Source organism: Pelodiscus sinensis, chromosome 27, assembly GCF_052426305.1.
Source record: "Pelodiscus sinensis isolate ZL-2025 chromosome 27, ASM5242630v1, whole genome shotgun sequence".
Taxonomy (NCBI): Eukaryota; Metazoa; Chordata; order Testudines; family Trionychidae; genus Pelodiscus; species Pelodiscus sinensis.
In genome coordinates this window covers 10,294,307-10,315,983 of record NC_143078.1, presented here as the reverse complement: position 1 = coordinate 10,315,983, position 21,677 = coordinate 10,294,307, and the positions used below count along the sequence as shown (strand labels likewise).

At 49.7% G+C, this 21,677-nt stretch overlaps 1 protein-coding gene across 1 annotated transcript; it reads right to left on the bottom strand.

Annotated features, from left to right (window-relative positions):
• Positions 1–1,389: 1,389 nt before the first annotated feature.
• Positions 1,390–21,420, bottom strand: FRS3 (fibroblast growth factor receptor substrate 3). The gene is made up of 7 exons (XM_075910581.2): positions 21,160–21,420; positions 12,991–13,124; positions 11,776–11,864; positions 10,821–11,007; positions 6,747–6,908; positions 6,025–6,182; positions 1,390–4,048 (listed from the first exon to the last, which is right to left on the bottom strand). Exons 3-7 carry the CDS (start codon positions 11,839–11,841, stop codon positions 3,116–3,118), a joined length of 1,506 nt encoding a protein of 501 aa, XP_075766696.2. The 5' UTR covers positions 11,842–11,864; positions 12,991–13,124; positions 21,160–21,420; the 3' UTR covers positions 1,390–3,115.
• Positions 21,421–21,677: the final 257 nt, after the last annotated feature.

Genomic DNA, 21,677 nt, shown 5'->3' with positions numbered 1-21,677 from the left:
GTGGACATTTGTGACCAACATGCTAGCAACAAATGCCTAGAATAGACCCAGATCCAGGCTGCAAGTGAAGTCACTGGAAGGAATCATCTGACTTCAGAGTGTGCTAGATTGGGCCAATGCAGTTCTAAAATAGGTAACAACATTTACCCACAAAAGGGCAATTCAAAACCCACCAAAGTAAGTGGCAATCTTTCCACAGACTTTGAATCAGGGCCCACATGACTACAGATAAAACTTGGCACGGCCAAAGCAGGATGAAATTCATAATCCAAGTTTGGACAACGAAGGAGTCTGTGGCTACATCTACGCTGCAGGCTTTTTGCGCAAGCACTGTTTTGTGCAAGAGTACGTCCACCCTGCCATGTGCTTTTGGCCATTTTAGCCATAGGGGTTTCTTGCGAAAGAAACCCGTTGCCTGGCCACACTGCCTACTTGTACAAGAACATGCATGCAGTGTAGACGCTCCTCAAGTCTTTGTGCAAGAACAGCCATTCTTGCGCAAAAAGCCTGCAATGTAGATGTAGTCCATAAGTGCATCTGTAGCATCACCTGCCTGGATATTTTGCACATCTCTCAGCAGTGAGCAAAACTAGACAAGTCAGTTTCAAAGCAGTGGTTAATCAGTTTCAGCTAAAGATTCTCAGGCTGTGCCCAGTGCCGCAATATATGAGGTGCAAAAGCTGCAGGGGAGGGTGATGTTTAAACCTTTAAATTACCTCAAGATTTTTCATTAAAATATTTTTTTTAGTTATTTTTCAAAAACTCCAATTCTTCCTCGCCCCCAATCCAACCTAAATTTGGGGCATAAACTACTTGACAGTTACAGTTTCCATATAAAGAAAGTCAATTCAGATATTAAAAATAATTAGCTTGTTATAGAACAAAAATAAGAGCTGGAAGGAAGAATGGAAGCCAAACCTTAAGGCTTGCAAAAACTCATTCACTTCTTAAGCTAGTGGCACGTTTCGTATCTGTAATGCAGACACCGCCCCGCTGAAGAACCACAGCTCTACAAACGGTGGGGAGTTGTGGTTTTGTGAGTAAAGATATTAGATGGATACCCATCAGCTTTACTTGCGTCTAGGGCTGTTACTACATTCCTTGCCCTTGGGCCTAGAAGGTTCACTTTTCAAGGCAGCACTAGAGCACCAAGAATAAGCTGGATCTATTAGGCCTGGAAAGAATCTCGGAAATTGACAGATTGTGCTTGCGACTGCCAAGACTGAGATATAAGCAGATGATCCAGCTTTTCCCTTTCACTGACTCCGCTGTTTGTTAACATACCAATGGCAAGGACATCATAGTGAGGTTTGGAAAGCTTTCAGAAAACTGCATGGCCATGGTTCAGATCCTGCAGAAGAGGGTGAGGAAGTTTCAAAACAACGAGGCAAAAGTTAATGTAATTCCAAGAGTTCTTTTGCATCTCATAGCAGTGACAGAGAATAGCGAAGTGAAATCAATAATACTTCATGCTGGAGAGACTGGCGTGGCCTGTAGCAAATCAAATCATACAGACAATGTTATCACTGGAACATCCCACAGTGGACGGGAAGTAGAGCAACACACACAAATTTCTACAGAAGGCCGTGATGGGATATCCCAGGGCTGAATTTGATGTAACTGGTTACAACCACTCAAAGCTGATGGAGTTGCACTAAGGCTCAATTTAGTGTTTCAAGTCTATAATACAAGGAAATGAGCCCATTTAGTCAAAATACTATAGGTTGAACGTCTGCTGCCCAGGACACTCTGGTCTGGCAACATCCATGGTATGGCAGGACCGCAGATGTGGCTCAACTCAGCTTGAGGCAGCCTGGAAGGCCAATGGCCTGGGGGCAGGAAGCCCAGCCAGCAGCCAGAGCAAGACCGGGCAGGAGCCCTGCCTGCCGAGAACGGAGCTCTGCTGGTGAGGACATGGAGCCCCTGCTGGCTGGGGGAACGGATCCACCGGTGGCAGGGAGCTCCTACAGCTAGAGGTGCGGCACCACCGCTGGCCAGGAACATAGAGCCGCCGGCAGCCAGAGGACGCGGAGCTGCTGGAAACTGGGAAGCCTCCAGCAATGCAACAGCTGGGAGTGAAGCCCTGCCACTGGCTTGGGGCAGTGCACTGGCCAGGCCAGTGGCCAGGAGAGGGGCCCCAGGACAGCCCCACACTTGTCCTCTCCTGGTCCGACAAACTCCCTTGTTCGGGACCACTCAAGTCTGGAGGGTGCCAGACCAGAGAGTTCCAAGCTGTAGTCAATTATTTCACATGGACTCAACAAGGTATATGGGAGCAGGCAATGCTTCTTAGATAGAACTGCCTCCCACTTATGCTCAGGTGTCCATGTTTTCTTCTCTCACTCCCACTAGCCCACTACAGTGCATTCCAGGTAACAATTTGGATTCACATCTACTCTTTCCTCAAGGCAACTGGATGTGATACATCAGACTTTCCCTCCATATACTTGGCCCCCAAAAAGGGAGTTGAACACCAAACAGATCCACTTTGTGTCGCCACAGGCTCAGCACTTAACTTGGATGCACAAGAACATTTATAAAATAAAATACGTAAATAAATAGAAAATAAAACAAATAAACCTACAGATGGAAAACATTGCTGAGTATCCACAAAAAAGGACAGACAGATACATTCACACCACGGGCTCACTGATCCCAAACCTCAAACTCCACTTGCATTTCCAGTCTTTCCCCCGCCTCCTTCGATGTTTTTTTTTTTTTTAAATGATCCCATAATTCTGTGCTGTCTTCTCTCCACAGGCTGCCGACATGGATGCCATGAAAGCAGGGGGATTGACCATGGTCCGTGTTTAGAATTATGCTCCATTTAATGCCATTTCAATTGCTGGCACCCCACACAATAAATAAATACATAAATAAATATTTTTTTCTGGTGCTCTGCAAGGCTTTAAAACCAAACGACACAGGAGGAACGGAGAGGGGGGAGAGGCTGACAGACATTGCAAAGTCTGCTTGATGGAGCTATCCCAGGATGCTGTGTTGAGCAACGGGGTTAACAGGGGATCAAGGCAAGAGAGAACGAAAGTTACGCTACACGATACACTGAAAGGCAGATACGAAAGCCACAAGGCAGCGCTTGCACTGGGTGTTTCCCTTACAGAGGCAAGTCGGTGCTGTTATGCCGAGTTTTCCTTGAAGTCCCATCGTCTCTGGGTAGCGCCCTCTGCAAGCTGGACATGGCTGCTGTCTTTTTAAGGTCAATGACTGCGTAGGAGTCCGTCCTGCGGGCGGGGTGGGAGGCAGGAAGCGGGGCGCAGGGCACCTGGAGGCTCTGGCACCCCTTGTGAGGGTCAGCCTCCAGCTCCACCTGGATATAGTTGAGCTGCCGCTGCTGCTCCGGGCAGGGCCGGCGGAAGTCGAAACTGAAGACACTGGGTGTGCAGTTGTGGCGGTGCTGCAAGAAGTCATCCCGGCGCATGCTGCTGTGCAGCATGGTGCTTTCTGAGTTCATGTAGTTTTGCAGGGGATCCTCTTCGTCCAGCTCAGGGTACCCGTTCGGAGAAGGAGTCAGCGCGTCGCCAGAGTCCTCGTTGTCCTCATCCTGCCGCAGCGGCTGGCACTCCCACACAGGAGGCAGCGAAGGCAGGTTCTCGTAGTGCAGCAGGGGCATCCTGCGGTGTGTGCAGCTGTTTAAACCCAGCTCCTCCCGGGTGAGTTTCAAGCGCCCGCCACGCCGGAGAGACACGCCCCCAGCAGGCAGCAGGCCGTTCACATTCTCGTACACGCACCTGGGCACGGGGCACTCATCCTTGCACTCGTTGTTGTTGGTAGGGGCGCAGACGTGCCCTCCACATTCCCGATGGTAAGGGCAAGAGCTGTCACGTTTCACCATGTGCCTGTGAACTGGGGCAGGGCCCAGCACAAACTTCACCTCCCCTGGCTGCAGGAAGACCTGGGGGTTTCGGCCCTCCAGAGAGCAGCTGTGGTTCCCATGCAGGAAAGGAGGGTGAACTTCAGGCAGCGAGTGCATGCAGTGCCGACCCCTCACCTCCTCCTCACCACTGGTTGTGTTCACATAGGTGTGGGACTGCAGGGAGAGAAGATGTGTTTGAGAGGCAGAGCATGATGCTGGGGAGGGAGACCATGATAGGAAGAGAAAAGAGCCAAAAATAAAGTGTGGGGGGGGGGGGGGAATTGTGAATACAGCTGAAAATGTGAGTGGGGAAAGCGAGGGGTCTGGCAATTGATAAAGTGGGGGAGGAGGAGTCTTGGTGGCTGAAAAAAATGTGGAGGGACAAAAACAGAATAGTCTCTGGGCCAAGAAAGCGGGGATGATGGGGGTTACATTTGACTGAGAAGGATGCAGCTATGTATGACAGTTGCAAACCAAACACCCAGCACCTGGAGACAGGAATGAGTTTTGTTGCATCTCAATAGACGTGAGTTGGAGTTTCTAAGGGGCAGGATGAGCAGCATCAGCTAGAAGCTGCACTGGAGATACTGCTGCTATAAAATGGAAACAACAACAACAACTCTAAAGCTTCCTATTAGTCTGGCCTGACTCAGTTCTACCCCTCACTTCCAATACCATCACAGCTGCTATTCATTGGGGGACTGACGTGTGGCTCTCCTGGGTCTGAGGCTGGCTCTATGGCATAGGTGCTTTGCTAGTATGGCTACACTGGAATATTACACCAGCAACACGCTCCTAGTGGAGATGCAGCTTATACCAGCAATGCTGCATTTTTCCCAATAATGAGCTCTCCCAGCCAGCACAGCTATGTCAGTCAGGGATCACGCAACATCACACCTCGACAGACACAGCTGTGCTGGCTCAAGCCTGCAGCACAGAACTGCCCTCGCAAAGGCTCCTTTCGGCGTCAGCAACTTGTGCACGTGAGATGGTTTAAAACAAAACAACGATGATACACTTTTAAACAGGTCTCAAGTAGGGATGTAACGGAATAGCCATGTAAATGGTGAACCAATAAGCTCATGCTTAATCAGTTAACGTAATGGTTATACACTGGCTCCAGGCACCACTCCCGGGAAGCAGCCACAACCCACAGCGCAGAATAGCAGCTAGTTCACCGGGAGCGGGACTGGGAACCGAGAGCCAGAGCACACAGCTTAAAAACCGGCACCCAGCACATGTCAGCTCCCTGGGAGCCAGCTGCCACCCTGTGTTGCAGGCTCTGCAGTATAAAGCTTCTACTGCAGAGGCCATAGCACAGCCAGGTTCCTGGGAGTGGGGCCGGCAACCAGCTCCCAGCACACATGGGCTGCCGGCCTTGCTCCTGAAGAGCTGGCCACACTGCTTGCTCTGCGGTATAAACTTTATATTGCACAGACCGCTGCATGTAACCATTAAGATTTTCAGTGGTTACACGGCTACCCAATGAACCACTTTTTAACATCCCTAGTCTCGAGTCCAAACTCCAGTGTGGAGCATATGAAATTCCATCTACACAAGGTGCATGATCTTCTTGGATGGTTTATATAAAAATATCTGAGGAGACAAATGACATGAGGAGGGAGCCCATGCCTGCCTAGGTTTGCCTGGCTCTGCAGCAGCAGCTATCCGACAGTGACAGAGATAAGACACCGTGTCTAATAGACTGATGTGGTATGGTAAGTCCTATGATCCTAAAGACCAGCAGCCCAGGCACTGTGGTGGTAGCACAACAGAGTCTGAGCTTGGGGATCCAGCCTAGAGTTTAGCATGGGGCTGGTAGAAATGCAGAAGCAGCGGACTCAGTATCAGGAGGGAATTGCATCTGCTGTCCAAACAAAGGACAGATCGTTACTTATGGAGCAGAGAAGTTACACCCAGCCTTTGCTGAGAGCTGCTGTCCAGCAAGTAGTTAGAAAGGTGCAACTCTCCAACAGTGAAACTAAGTAAAACGGCCAAGAAGCAGTAAATGACAAGGTTAGAGGGTCTCTGGGCTTCCTCAGCATAAGCCAGATATACAAGCCAAGGCAACCCACAAGAATCCCAGGAGAGGAGGAGCAGACATGCGACAAGTTCCCTGCAGCCATGGCGCTCACAAGACCTGGTCTTACCTGCTCGTCTGCCCCAATGAGGGCATGTGTGGAGTCCTCCCCAATGGAGGAGTGTCTCAAGCTATTCATGGAAGGGTGTCGGGCTGTGGAGTAGGTTGGGATTTCCCCAGGGAAGCTGTGGAATCCATTGGGGAACCCTGGAACAGTGTACGCCAGAGCTGGGGAGAATTCAGAGAGACTTGTTTTAGACACAAAGCACCCCACCGGGCAAGCATTCAGATGTGGCTGCAGCTGCACCAGGGGCAGCTTGTCAACGGGCCTTATTAATCAGGCATGCTGGAAAGGCAGAGCCTACCTGGCTGGGGAAGACTCCTACAGCTAGGCTCCCTGAGTTACATTTACCAGCACCTAAGTCTCATCTATGAAGGCAGGAAACACAAGTTCTTCTAGTTGAGGTTTCCTTCAAGAGCCTGTTGATCCCTGGGGAGGCCACATGGCAGGGATCCAACAGGAATCTGACTGGAGCCTGAGAACTAGGTTGATAACTTGCAGATTTTGTTCCCATTTCCTTGGGAACAAGGTACCACATCTGCAAAGAGTGGAGCTTTAAGCATGCTGCACAGAACATGTGTGAGGCCTCCAGGCCCAGCTAAAAGACAAGCCAGCTAACACCAGCCACATGGGGGAATGTAACCTTGACTGAGAGAACCAACATGGAGACAAACTAGGATATACTTCCTATACCCTACGCTCCCTTGAATCTGGCACTCCAGAAGCCTTACTGTTGGGTGTCTGGGGTGTCCTGGGTAGTTCCAGCTCGGTGGAGTGACTGCCCCTAGTGATGACAACTGGCTCCTCCACCACATTGATGCTATTACACTGCATCAGGTCCTGCAGCAGGTTAAAGATCTCCTCCGCCCTTGAACACTTGAAGGCAAATATCCCTGTGCAAAATACAAAGATGGAGTTGGGAGAGAAGAGGACAATTTTTAGTTTAATGAATGTAGTCTAGCTGTTCCAAGCAATTGTAAAGTCTGATTTTAAAAGGTTTGTGTTAAACACAACACAATTGACCTGGGGAACTCACTGTCACAGGAGAGAGTCAAGAGCTTGGCAGGACTAAAAAAAAGCAGATCAGATATACAGGTAATGGGGCTATTCACTCTGCCATTAGATAGCACACAAATCTGCAAGACTCGTGCTTCAGGGTACAGGTCAAATACTAAATGTGTGGGTTAGGAAGAAACTTCCTCAGTAGGCCAGTTGTTACATAATTGTTCATTATGAAGTTTCTTCCATTCGCCTTACAATTCAGGGTGCGAGCCTATATTTCAAACAAGATACTAAATTAAACTGACAACTAGTCTGATCTTGTTAGACAATTCTGATAGTTCTCTACACACACATTTTGGAAATATTTTGTTGAAGATATTGTCAATATTTAAACTCACTCATATGTAACATTTCTGGATGGAATACCCTGCTGTAGAAACAGAACATCACAGCTGCTAGTTGATTAACTAATTGGTGCATCTAATGCTAATTTTATATTAGCTAACTCCACTGGATACAATAGCATACTAGTCACAGATCATATTCTTCACCTCTGATTTCCATTATTTCAATTTATCTGGGTCCCAATCCAACCCCAACCATCTTTTTCCCCACAGACTCTAATGGGAATTGGATTAGACACCTGGAATACTTCTGGAAGGGAAGGGCAATCACACCCCACTTTTAAAAACCAGATTCAACGTTGGCTCTCCAGATAAATGGTTTGACCAATTACTAGTGTGTGCAGAACTAACCAATCACATGCTGGCACTCTCACACATGCCCAAAAGACATAGCAACAAGGACAAACAGCATGGCAACAGCTGCTGCTACTCTGAAGAAAAAATTGAAAGATATTCTTGCTAGAAAATACATGCATCCATCTTATTTACTGGGAGAAGGAAAGAGGAGCAAGGAGAAATCATCCAAAATCCATTACCGTGTTTTAGCGTATACAACCCGCAGGTTATGCAAACCTCGCCCCCCACCCCGCAAGCAGGCTGTACTCATCCACATGTTATACAGGTTGTTGTGTTTTTTTTTTTTTTAACTGAAAGTACAGGAAGACAAGGCTGACTTACTTGATAAAAGCAGCATATTTTAATTAAATAACAGAAGCAGTGATGTTAAAATACATTAAAGTTAGAACTTTACTGTGCAATTAGTAAAATAATAAATATATGGTAAAACTGTTTAAAAAAAGCCATCCTTGCGTTGTCATAAAATACATAAGTTCATTCATTCTGATTGCTACAATCAGCGCCAGCAGTATCCTCATCAGCGTCTGAGTTTTCAAAACCGTCAAAACTTTCGTCACAGTCGCTGCCTTGAAAAACAACCACTAACTCCATAACCAAGGCTAGGTGAGCTTCGATGACAGCCGAGGTCTGTGGTACCAAATCAGAATTGCTGACAGTCAGATTTAGAGCTAGACGAGTCAACGTCGGGAAGAATTTCACATTTACAGAACCCACTGTGAATAGTAGCCAGCTTTATTCTGTCCCAAGCAGCCAAAACCCATTTGCAAACTTCCACGTAAGTTGCACGGCGCTGTCGACCTGCCGGAGTGAATGTGTGTTCCCCATCTGTCATTCAATTGTCCCATTCCTCTCAGATGAAGTGGTTGACAGCTACATCAAGTGTTTGCAACTTGCAGGTCAGTCCACCTGGAATTATGGCGATATGTGCACCAAGGCATTTATGTGTTTCTGAACTGAAGTTTCTTTGTGAGCGGCCAAGGAATCTAAAACCAGCAGAGATTTAGGATTTTAAAAAAACCCACCTTTTCATGCACGAAAGCAGCTGTCTGTCCGCATCTTCATAACATCTGTGTTCATCCAGCCCTTTTTGTTACAAACCACACAAACGCCAGCTGGCAGTTTTTCTCTAGCCATCGTTACCCTCTTAAAAATCACCATTGGTTTTAATTTATCACCATGTGCCGTGCATGCCAACACTGCAGTAAAACAGGTGCGTTCATGACCAGTGGTTGCTACACAGACTGTTTTCGATCCAGTTTCCGCAACATACCGAGTAGCAGATATATCAAATGACATGGGCAGCTCATCCATGTTAATAACATTGCTTGGTTTCAAGCCCAGCTGGTGAATTTCTTTACATACAAAAGTTTTAAAGTCACCCATTTTCTTCTCCCATTCGTCAGGAAGCCGTTGGCCAGCAGATGTCCATGTATGAACTGACAGATTGTTTTTCCGCATAAATTTGTACACCCAATTTCCCGAGCCCCCCTTAAAATCATAGATTTTCTGTTCCATAGCCATAAGTTGAGTCTCGAGCTGTAAGGCTACCATTGACACTGCCCGTCTGTCCTCTCTCTGTGCATGAACCCACTTCAACAGGTTTTCTTCCAGATTTGGCCACTTGGCTTTCTTTCCACGTCGTGTTCTTTTCCTAGGATGTAATTTCTCAAGCTCTGCTTCTTCCTTTCTCAACTCCCGAACAGACTTTTCGTTTACAGAGTATTTTCTCCCTGCCGCTCTGTTTCCATTGTCCTTTGCATATGTCACAATACACAATTTAAAATCGGCTGTGTAGGATTTGCACTTAGGCATGTTTAAAAAGGAATAAACAAATGGTAGAACAGTGTTGTTCAAAGAGGTTATATACCAGCAATAAGGGTTGTAGCATACTTACTGCTCAGAGTCATCAGCTGTGGTTCATTAACACTTAATTACAGGTGCTGTTCATCTCCCGCGGGCTATACACGTGCGTGGGTTATCTAACACTTTTTTAATACAATCAGGAAAAACTGCAGGTTATGCATGGGTGCGGGTTATATACACTAATTTACGGAATGTGAGAAAGTCTCCTATGAACAGGAAAAGAACCAAAAGAAACGTACACTGATCAAAATACCGTGACTTCCATATAATTTATCCTCACATACAGAGTAGAGATGTTAGCAAGTAGTCAACTATCTGATAAACGTAAGATTATTGGGTAGTTGACTACTTGCTTCCCCCTCCACGCTGCCCCTATGAGAAGCAGCAAGGGAGGGAGGAACAGAAGCTGGTGCTGGGGGGAGCCAGCTTAAAAGCTGGCTCCCCTCAGCACCATCTCCGTGGTGCCGCCCTGGCCCACTGCCTCCATCAGAGGCAGCAGGGGAAGAAAAGGGGATGCTGCAGCGAAGTAGCCTCTGCCCATGGCAGGTCGAGGCTCTCTATGGGCACCGGCTGCTCCGGGAGCACCCCCTGTTCACAGCGGACAGGGCTGGCCACCACAAACAGAGGCTGCAGGATTCAACGCGAGCTGGGACTGAGCAGTCCCGGCTCACGCTGGTCTGGGATGCTGTGCCTCTGCATTTCAAATGTAGTAAGAGCTCAGCGGCTCTTTCTACATTTAAAATGCAGAGCCACTGCTCGAGCCGGCTCCTGGAGCTACCCCCGCTGTGGCTCTGCAGAGCAGTCCTTATCGACTAGTCGTGTAGTCGATACAATTATATCGACTACACGATTAACCAGATAACCTCAATTTAACATCCTTAATATAGAGGACTTGGATGACTTAGCTTGCGTCCTCTGAAAGATCTCTTTGTACATGAAGAGTGACTAACTCTACCCTATCAGTAATATCTAGAGCTCTGTAGAAAATCCAAGTGAATGTAACAGCATTCCAACAACTGATCTGAATCCTGCAAAAGGCAAATTGTAAACACAAAAAGGCAGAGTTTATAAAGCAGGTTTCCTAGATATCATAAGCAGGGAAGGAATCAGCACCAAGCAGTTACTGCATTCTGCAACTGAAAGTTTTAGACTAGTTAGTTTCCCCAAAAGGCATGGCACCTTGTCCGGTCTGGCAGCGGCGCCCGCTCTCGAAGGAGAAGAGGTTGGAGTCATAGCCATAACGGCGCAAGCAAAGGTACGGCCACCTGACAGCATCCCGCTTGTGAGTGTGCAAGATGAGCTCCATCTGCGTTAGCTCCATAATCCCACATCCCAGCTCGTTACCCTCATCGTCCACGTTTGTTACCTGCAGAAGCATCAAAGCTCACATCAGGAGGCTCACAAAGGAGAAATTACAGAAGTAAGTGTGCTTAGAAGCAATAGCAACCCGAGAACTCTCTCCCTTGACTCACTAACATGCCTTGCTCCTGGATGACAGGAAAGGCCGAGTGTGAATTCCTAACTGGTAAAAGGTGGCATACGGACATCCCTGGAGACTGCAGCAACACACCAGCTTAATTACTGTGTCTCAACACAGGCATAAGGGGGAACACCCTTGAGTGGGAAGAGGAAAGCTCAGACTCTCTCCAATTCTTGGCGCCTCTGCTAAAACTGTCAAATGGTTCAACTACTGCCAGCTGTGCTGGTGCTTTTACAACCCAGAGACCTATTTACAGCCAATCAGGCTCAAACGCACTGACTCATTTCACACAGGCCACCAAATAGCTACCATATGGCGATAGCATGGACTTGGGCCCAATCTGAAAGGCTCCCCAACACGTAATCCATACAATTTTCCTTTCCCATTGCATCGATTTCTCTTTTGGAACTAGGAGACAAACTCGGTGCCAATAAAAATCTTTCTACATGACTGAGGGTGGAGCCAGGAAACAGGGGATTCCCTGCTTAAAATTCAGCAGCATATTTGCAAGTCTGTCCGTACAGAAGAATTGCTGGATAAGAGAAGAGGCTTCAGAGCCTACGTTCCATGAAGTTTGGATTGTACTTTGCATGCCTTGGTTCCTAGTGGCTGTGGGGAATTGCAGAGTTTTCCCTCAAGGATAAAGGGTATTACCTTAAACTTGGTGGGGTGGTTGTCTGGGAGACTGTCTCCGCACAGGCAGCTGTAGCAGCTCCCCATGACGTTAGAACACCAGGTGAGCCCTAGCAGAGGGTGGAGGGAGAAAAAAAACAGAGGATGAAGGCACAAGTTCATTGGTGTTTTTGACCTATCATTATAGTCTCTTACCAACCAATGACCCAAGCTTTTAGAGTGGTGGCGCAAAGACAGGGTGACTCAGCAGAGCCCTGTAAGTCTACTGGAAGTTAAATACCTCCAGTGATGAGGGGAGTGGGTATGCACACCAGGGTGCAATGCCAGAGGCAGGCAATGCACTGCACACACACACACACACACACACACACCTCTAATAGAAGAATATTTTCATAGTTATGCACCTGTAGAGCAACTAACAGGGAGTGTGATACAACGGGGCTGCGACAGCTGTTGATAAAACAAAGTTACTCTAGAGTTTTGGCACCCATTATCCTTTTTATGACATCTCACCATCAGGAAGAATTCCTTAAGCACTAGCCAGGACTATGCTAGAAGCGTTTTGCCTGGAGGGTATGGCCGCCAAGCACTCCTTGTCTAGAAGCAACTTATACAAGCAAAAGCACTCTCTTGCCACTCTGTCTTCATGTGGGAGATCACAACTCTGACCAACAAAGCCATTCCAGCAAGAGTTTGTACCGCAGACCTGTGGTTCTCCACCCTCTTGGGCCCAGGTCTCATGTATAAATGTTTATGGCCTGTTGCAACCCAGGTCAGGTCCTGCCCAGCACTCACCCAAGAGCAGTGGCTCCTGCAGCTGCTATGCTGTGGAGCTAGCTGGGCTTGGTTCTCAGCTGGGGACTCTGCAACCTCCAGAGTAATTGCAACGCTCAGGTTTGGCCCCACTCCTGGACCAAATTTGCATGAGTCCAATTATGACCTGGCTCATGGGTTTGCTCATTTAAATTTGTCCTACCTGGACAACCATCATGATGATGACTGGACCAAACCTGACTGGCACTCCTCAGACCCCAGAGATTGCAATGCCTAGGGCAGCGAGCTGAGCCCAGAGGGACAGGAACTGCCACATAATCCTTTGAAACATTCTGGCAACTCAAATTTGGGTCTCGATACCCAGGTTGAGAAATGCTAGTTTCTAGCCCTAGAACGTGTGTTTGAGATAATCTGTGAAGGCAGGAGAAAGTTCCTAACTCTTTAGTCTTACTTGGTTCTTACCTAGTTGAGGCCATTAGGTGTTTGAGGGCAGGGAGGCATTCCCACTTTATTCCCATGGTCCTCTGCTGAGTGTCATGGTAACCGGGATGTCAAGAAGTCACCTAGCGTTCCACGGAAACTGTCCCATGTTTCACCTACAAGAATACAATCAAAGAGATTGGCATAGAAAAACAGAGCTAGATTTTTCTATAAGTCTAAGTCAAGAAAAACATAAAACAAAGCAATAATTTACACATATAAGTTTATATAACACACAGCATAGACAAATCTAGTGGAGATTCAGGACCAAATTCAGTGGGAAACTGACATGTAAAAGATACCAGGAGTGGTAAAATAGAGTGTAGGTGTAAATGGACCAATCCGTAAATCATTGGGTAAGCAAAATGAGAGGTAGGCAGGCAGGAAATGCAACTAACAAGGCAGGCTGCTTCCTACATTTGTTTCCACCTGCCTATTGCACCTGCCCCGCACATCCCTCTCTTGATTTGTAAGTTACCTTGTGCTATACAGGGCCAGGCAAAGTGAGTGTATCGTACTTGGCCACTTACACCCATTTTCCACCCAACAAATGCCATTACTGAACGTGGCACATTCACAGGAATTGCACCATTTCAGCAGAACAAATTAGGCCTGCAAAGCATTTCTAAAGACGCATCAAACGTACATCAGCAGCTATTAAGGAATTAGCTCAACAACGCTCATAAATGAAGTGGGACTGGAAAGGTTGCTGAGCAAATGAAATTTTAGACGCATATCACAAGCAACTTTCTTTTCACTGGACAATTTTATACAACTAATCTGCAGAAGACAGACAAATTTTATGTCTCTCATAATGGGATCCTGATTCATTACTGTGCCTCCAAGGTACTACTGCAATATCAGTAAGTTGTAATACTAGCAATTAATAAATGGCATCAAGGATACTAAAAATCACAAGCATCTGCTACATTAGGGATCTGTACACACATGGATTAGAAAGAAGGTTCCTAACAAGGCTCAGAGCGTAAGAAGCTACAAAACTAGTGGACACTAGACCATAGCTATTTTATTTTGAATCATAAAAGGAACAAATTGCAGATGTACACAAATCTAAACAACTGTTCAGCACTTGCCAGAGAATGCAAGAGTTTAGAGTACAGGAAATGCATGTACTAGAAATAGAAAAAACTTTCAATGCAGACTTAAATGTACTGATCACGGGGGTACCAGAACCAGTCACTACCAAAGGACAATTTTGTTAATTCTCTAGCAATCCAAGCAGTGAGAGAGTACATCTGCATTGATAACTAGCCTGACATTACAACAGTAAATGAAACAAAGATGCTTTTGAAAATTTCAAGCTCTGGCACATAATCAGTTTAATCATCTGTCACTCCAGTTTAGCAAGAGTTCAGAGACAAAAAGGATTCTTTTGGGGAAAAGCGGTATCCTCAAGCCCACATACTGTAAGCCCTCAACAACCTCCCATTTGCATTCAGTGTACATAACTTGTCAGACTGGATTCTGCTCTTTCTTTCTCCTTCCTTATCCATACCTGGGAACCTCTCCATGACACCTCTGAAACACTGCCTCTGTCACTGCCCCAGTTTTTCTGATCCACTTCTGATGACTCTTCATTCAGATTTTAAGTCTGATCTCTACACTTAAACTTAGGTTGACATAGCTACAGCACTGACACCCCTGAGCTGCAGCTCTATTGCCTTAAACCCCCAATGTAGATGTGGAAGCCTTCTTCCTTCAACTTAGCTCCTGTTGCTCAAGGAAGTAGAATTACTACAGTAAGGGAAAAAACCCTGTCAGTGCAGTGTGAATCTATGCTGCAGGATTGCAGGACCAGAGCTGCAGCACCAGTTCTGCCACTGTATCTTCTGCAGTGTAGACAAGCCTTAAGTCTCTTTTCAACTTCATTATTGCAATTCCCCCAACTGCAGAAAGTGCAATATTCTGCCTTCTTCCAAGCAAGAGCATCACATCATCCTCAGTCTTGAATAATTACATAGGTTCATGACTCGATTCAAAATTGGCCTCCTTATCTGTAAAACCCTCGAACTTGCACCAACACACCTCAAAGACTTTGACCATTAACCCAGCATCAGCCTCCTCTGCCTTTCAGTACAGAAAACGACCTGGGGATTACAGTGGATGAGAAGCTAGGTATGAGTCAACACTGTGCCCTTGTAGCCAAGAAGGCATATTGGGGTACATTAGTAGGAACACAGCTAGCAGATCTAGGGAAGTGATTATTCTCCTTTATTCGGCACTGGTGAGGCCACATCTGGAGTACTGTGTCTAATTCTAGGCCCCCCATTACAGAAAGGATGTGGACACATTAGAGAAAGTCCAGCAGAGGGAAAAAATGTCTGGGGGCTGGAGCACTTGACTTATGAAGACAGGCTCAGGGATTTGAGCTAATTTAGTCTACAGAAGAGAAGATTGAAGGGGGATTTGATAGCAGCCTTCAACTACATGAAGGGGGGTTCCAAAGAGGATGTAGAGAGGCCATTCTCAGTGGTGACAGATGATAAGTTGCAGTGGGGGAGGTCTAGATTGGATATTATCAAATACTATTTCACTAGGAGGGTGGGGAAGCACTGGGATGGGTTCCCTAGGGAGATGGTGGAATATCCATCCCTAGAGGTTTTTAAGTCCCAGCTTGACAAAGCCCTGGCTGGGATGATTTAGTTGGGGTTGGTCCTGCTTTGGGCAGGAAAGTTGGATTCGATGACTTCCTGAGGGCTCTTCCAACCCTATGATTCTCTCGTTCTTCTAGACCAAAAATGTCCTCCCTGTGACTTATCTATGATGGAGATACTTTAGTGTCATCTAAGGATCTCAAAGAACTTTACAAATCCTAACAACTGAAGCTAAGGCAATTTGGTCTAGAGGGGCTGGGTTTGATCCTGCCTCTGCCACTAACTAGCTGTGTGACTTCTGGATAAGTCATTCACCTTCTCATCCACTGTCTTGTCGTCTGAAGCTCTTTAGGCAAACTTCAACTTTTTCTTTTGCCTCTTTATTTCACTCTCCCTCTACCAGTATGTGTCACTTGGCTCTTTAGCTATTTGGGGTAGAATGATACGTCTTCCCCTGAAAGGCTGTAAGGCTCAGAACTGAGAAAACGAAATGATAAAACTATCCCCTAATTATCTTTGCAGATTCCATAGTGAACTAGTCATTGCTGACTATTTTAATTGTATCCATTTGATGCTGACATCTAGATTCTTAAGACTTTGCACTTCAACGAGCAATCCTTCAATAACATTTTTTCCTAACCCTGCTTACACATCCAGACCATACACTAGCTGACCAAAACAACTTATCTGCAACTGGAAAAACAAATCCAAGCCAATATGTCCAAGACACCCGTTTTTAGGAAAAAATTCATAGGAACTAAAGCACATTTGAAACATAATTGTTACAGGAGGTTAGGAACAACTCGAGCACCCTCCTTATTTACTGCCTGCCTACATACTGTATATGCATGAGTGCTTCAAAGCTCTGTGCTCCAATCAGTCAGCTGCCTTTGCCCACACCAGCTGCTTCAGCCATCTGCTAAAATCCCCCCATAGCCTATACAGAAGTGAAGCAAAACACTAGTATCCTCGGTTAACGATCCAGGCGTTAGTTATGCCTTTGGCATATAAACATCTACCACACCATTTCTCATGGCTTCCTGCTCAATGTGCTTAATGTGACTGTGCTTTACAGGGGAAATGAAACTAGCTAGCATTTGCTATCCCTAGGCACACCTGTGCCTGCATGGGTTAACAACAGTGTGTTTACACTGTACCTGGGATTATGCCCTCCCAACTCCTGCCAGACAAGTTCTGCCTGAGCTAGCACACTAAAAACAAGGCAGCAGCTTGGGAAAGCCACCCGAGCTGGTACCGACAGGGTCCGAAGGAGCTAGCCAGAGATGCCACCTGTGCTACAACATTCCCAATGCTATTTTTAGCACACTACCTCAAGCAGGGCTAGCATCCTTGGCCGACAGACTCTCTCCCAGCTGCAGCATAGAAATGCCCTTAGATGAAAATGCCTGTAGCCAAGGAATGGGTGTACTCAAAAATATACAATTTTCCATGGCTATCAAAAGGTGCCTTAATCACCTTCTGTCTCATTGTGAGGGATGGATCCTGAACTCGTAGCTGACAAATTGTCTTGTGATACTCCTGTCACCGTATCAATAAAGGTGGAGATTGTCATATGCACAAAATGGGGACTGGGCACCTACTTCTATTAACTTTCCATGGAAGCTGAATGTTTAATTCCTGTTTATACCTCAGAAAATATCTTCTCCCCAGCACCTCTCTCAGTTCTTATTGAGGGTGCTGAGGTACAGCTCAATTCTTAATTTCCCTTTTGCTTCCCCGTGGTTATGAATCTGGTGGCCAGTTCCAAAACTTAGATAACACCAAACACCATCACTATAATTCACCGCCTTTTGTAATCTCGTCCTCTATTTTTCACACTCAAAACTGTAAAACATGGGTTAAAATGTGAAATAATGACATTGCCCCTTTTTCTGTGAGGGTGGTAGATGAGAAACACTTCAAGTTAAACATGCAATCTTTGTTTGAAAGTGATGTTTTTTCCAAGTTCTACACAAAGGTGATGATTTGATGCCGAGGCTGATAATTTCTCCAAGGAGCTTACAAATAAAAATGCACTTTTAACTCAAATGAGCCGATATGCACTGTGTGGTATATATCTTCAATGCTCCTACACTGCAGATTTGTTCTGTTCCCAAGATTATGATAGACCCTACGTTTATGTGCAACACGCACATGGGGGAGCTCTGGTCACACCTCATTAGCACCAGTCAATGCACAACACTAAATGGAAAGCTTTTGATTTGCAAGCCTACTGCCAGCCAGATTGAACATGAGAGTGAATACCCTTCCAACTGGCACAAAGCTAACAGCAAAGAGACTGTGTTAAGACAGCAGCCCTGGAGCAGTGTTAATAAACCACAGGTCTCTGGAGGTCTTTAACCCTTATTTATTGTTTCTTCAAATCCCAATATGGAGGCTGCCCAATTCTAATATCTACATTGCAATCAGGAGGTACAATTCCAGCATGCTTAGGCATAGCGTAGTTACCTTTGAAGACAGCGGCATAGCTGCAGCAGCACAGGCAAGCTGCCAAACAGGATCATACGCAGGCAGCTAGCCCATACTGACTCCTGGTGCTGCCTCAGCTATTTTGAGTGACCTAGCTCGACCAAAGTTAGCTTGGGCATCCCAACATGCGTTGCAATCTTGCCTTGCCTACTGCAGTGTGGACATAGCCCGCGCAAAATGCTGTGCCTTTCTAGACGCAAGGTACATATTACTTCCAAACTCAAAAATTTTCATTGCTTTCCTAGCCATTAAAATTCAAATCCAAGTCTCCCAGTGAGTCTTCATGCTCCTCCACTGAACCCCCCCCAAAACTTGAATTAATCAGTATTTTACAATTTTTTTCCACTCCCTGAATATTTCACATTTCTGTCCAACATTCCCTGTCTCTCCAGAGCCAGCAACAGATGTTTCTGTTTCCCTATGCCCATCTCCTAAGACTCATGTCCTCCATCTAATACTCTGTTTAATGCACTATTCTGCACATACCTCCTCGCATATTCCTGTGTTCTGCTCAAATTTCATGTGCAAAGCATCAAGGCAAACACTGTTCATTACATGATTCAGAAAGCGAGAGATTTGAGCAATGAAGAGAGAACAGCACACACCTCAGGATGACAATTTGATGCAAAAAGCGCCATTTGGCACAAGACGCCACCAAGTGCCACACGGCATAACCCAGGACAAACCTGTGTCACTCAGAACAGGGCAGTCAGCGACCCCCTCAAATTCATGCTGGATCACATAAGCAACTAGACAAAAAATTTAGAAGCTTAGTGTGGTGAAAAGGTAGGGAAAAGGCAAGGTTTATCCTATGCCAGTGCTCTGAACCTGGCTCAGGAAGCAGGATATGGATGCCCTAAGGCCCTGGTGTCTGGCCAACTGAGTAGAAATAAACAGGAAAAGAGGTGGCAGAAGGCATGAAAAGGGGGTACCATTACATGAGCGACAACACAAACTGCAGTGATTGGCATATGGGCGAGAAGGGAATCGTTAATGAGGGAATGTCAGGTCTCTTGGTGTGGTAGGGTAGGAATGGAAGGAATAATACACAATAGAAGATGAAAAATGGACAGTAAATCCACTGGGGGATCAGTGCAGGAGGCACAGGGAAGGTCAGAGGGAGGAGATAACGGAGGTCAGCGTAGGAGGTGCAGGGGAGCAAGGGAAAGCAGGGGTCAGTGCTGGAGTTACCGGGTAGGGATGTAAAATCCCATTTAATTAGTTAGCCAGTTAAATGTTAAGTTTAACCAGTTAACTAATTACACAGTGGGCAGGAGGCGGCTCCAGTCCCCACTGGTTAACCATTAACATTCCTAGTGGGGGGGGTATCTGGGCATGAGATGTGGAGGAATCAAGAAGATAATGGGGTGGAGTGAGTGCAGGAGGGGGTCAGGCAGAGGATGGGAAGGGGGGGGGGGGTCAGTGCAGGAGGTGCCGAGGGTTGTGGGGGAGGGGATAGCAGGAGGGGGTCAGTGGGAGAGGAGAGGAGGGGGTCAGCGCAGGAGGTGCATGGGAGAGAGGAGCAGGGGGTTGGTGCAAGAGATCCAGGGGACGGGAGGTGAGCAGGGGGTTGGTGCAAAAAGCACAGGGGGAGCAGGAGGTCGGTGCTGGGGGCAGAGGGCAGTGCAGGGGGAACAGGGAGTCAGGCAGAGACATAGGAGAGGGGTTAGCGTGAGGGAGTTAGTGCAGGGAGTCTGGGGGAGCAGAGGGTCAGTGCAGAAAGCGCAGGAGGAGGCGGGGAGAGGGCAGTAGGGGGGTTGGTGCAGGAGGGAGGAAGCGGGGGTCAGTACAGGGGGAAGCGGAGGGAAAGCGGGGGGGCCGGCGGAGGAGGGAAGCGGGGGTCAGTGCAGGAGACGCAGGAGGAGAGCGGGGGGTGCAGGAGCGGGGGGGGGGGGGCAGGAGGAGAGCGGGGGGGTCGGCGGAGGGGGGAAGCGGGGGTCAGTGCAGGAGACGCAGGAGGAGGGGGGGGGGTGCGGGGGGGAGTCGGTGCAGGAGGGTCGGCGCGGGGGGGGGTGCAGGGGGCGGGGGGGGGAGTGCAGGAGGCGGGGGGGGTCGGTGCAGGGGGGCGGTGCAGGAGACGGGGGGGGGGTCGGTGCGGGGGGGAGGGCGCGGGGGGGGGGGGTCGGTGCAGGAGGCGCGGGGGGGGGGAGCGGGGGTCGGTGCAGGAGAGCGGGGGGGGAGGGGGGGGTCGGTGCAGGAGGCGCGGGGGGGGTCGGTGCGGGGGGGCGGTGCAGGAGGCGCGGGGGGGGTGGATGCGGGGGGGCGGTGCAGGAGGCGCGGGGGGGGTCGGTGCAGGAGGCGCGGGGGGGGTCGGTGCGGGGGGCGGTGCAGGAGGCGCGGGGGGGTCGGTGCAGGAGGCGCGGGGGGGGGCGGTGCGGGGGGCGGTGCAGGAGGCGCGGGGGGGTCGGTGCGGGGGGGGGTCGGTGCAGGAGGCGCGGGGGGGTCGGTGCAGGAGGCGCGGGGGGGTCGGTGCAGGGGGGCGGTGCAGGAGGCGCGGGGGGGGCGGTGCGGGGGGGCGGTGCAGGAGGCGCGGGGGGGGGTCGGTGCGGGAGGCGCGGGGGGGTTGGTGCGGGGGGGGGCGGTGCAGGAGGCGCGGGGGGGTCGGTGCAGGAGGCGCGGGGGGGGTCGGTGCGGGGGGGCGGTGCAGGAGGCGCGGGGGGGGCGGTGCAGGAGGCGCGGGGGGGGTCGGTGCGGGGGGGCGGTGCAGGAGGCGCGGGGGGGGGCGGTGCGGGGGGTCGGTGCAGGAGGCGCGGGGGGGTCGATGCAGGGGGGCGGTGCAGGAGGCGCGGGGGGGGGTCGGTGCGGGGGGGCGGTGCAGGAGGCGCGGGGGGGGGTCGGTGCGGGGGGGGCGGTGCAGGAGGCGCGGGGGGGGGCGGTGCAGGAGGCGCGGGGGGGGCGGCGGACGCAGCCCGGGGGGGTGAGTGCCGGGGAGCAGCAGGCGGGAGGGGACCCCTGTGAGGGGTGCCGGGGGCGGGGCGGGGGGAGTGAGGGGGGCCCGAGGGGGCGGGGCCGTGGGGGGAGGGGGAGGGGGCCGGGGTCTCTGTACCTGCGGCGCTGCCCGGCCTCTGCCGCGCGGGCGCTGAGGGCCGGGCCCCCCCGCCGGCCGGCGCCGTGGGGCCCCCGCTCGGGCTCCGGGACCCGCCAGCGCCGCCTCCCTCCCCCCACCCCAGGTCGGGCCGGGGCCGGGCCCGCAGCCGCCGGCAGCGGGAGCAGCGAGTCCGGCAGCCGCAGGCTAGAGCGTCGTTCGCTGGGAGGACCCGGGCGGGCGGCGGGGCGGCCGCTAGGGGGCGCTGGGGCCGCGCTGCTCGGGGCCTGCGGCGGGGGGCGGGACCTTGGAGTGAGCGGGGGAGGCGCTTAGCCGCGGGGCGGGGACATCGGGCTGTGAGGGGGGAGGAGCTTTGGGACTGGGGGCGGGGCCGCTGGCTGAGGGGGCGGAGGGAGGGGAAGCTGGTAGTGGGGGAGGGGGGATCTGGCAGGGAGGGGCTGGGGCAGCTGGCTCTGGGGGTAGGGAGGGAGAGGAGGGGGCACTGGGGGAGGGGGAGCAGGCACAGGAAGGGGGGGGAA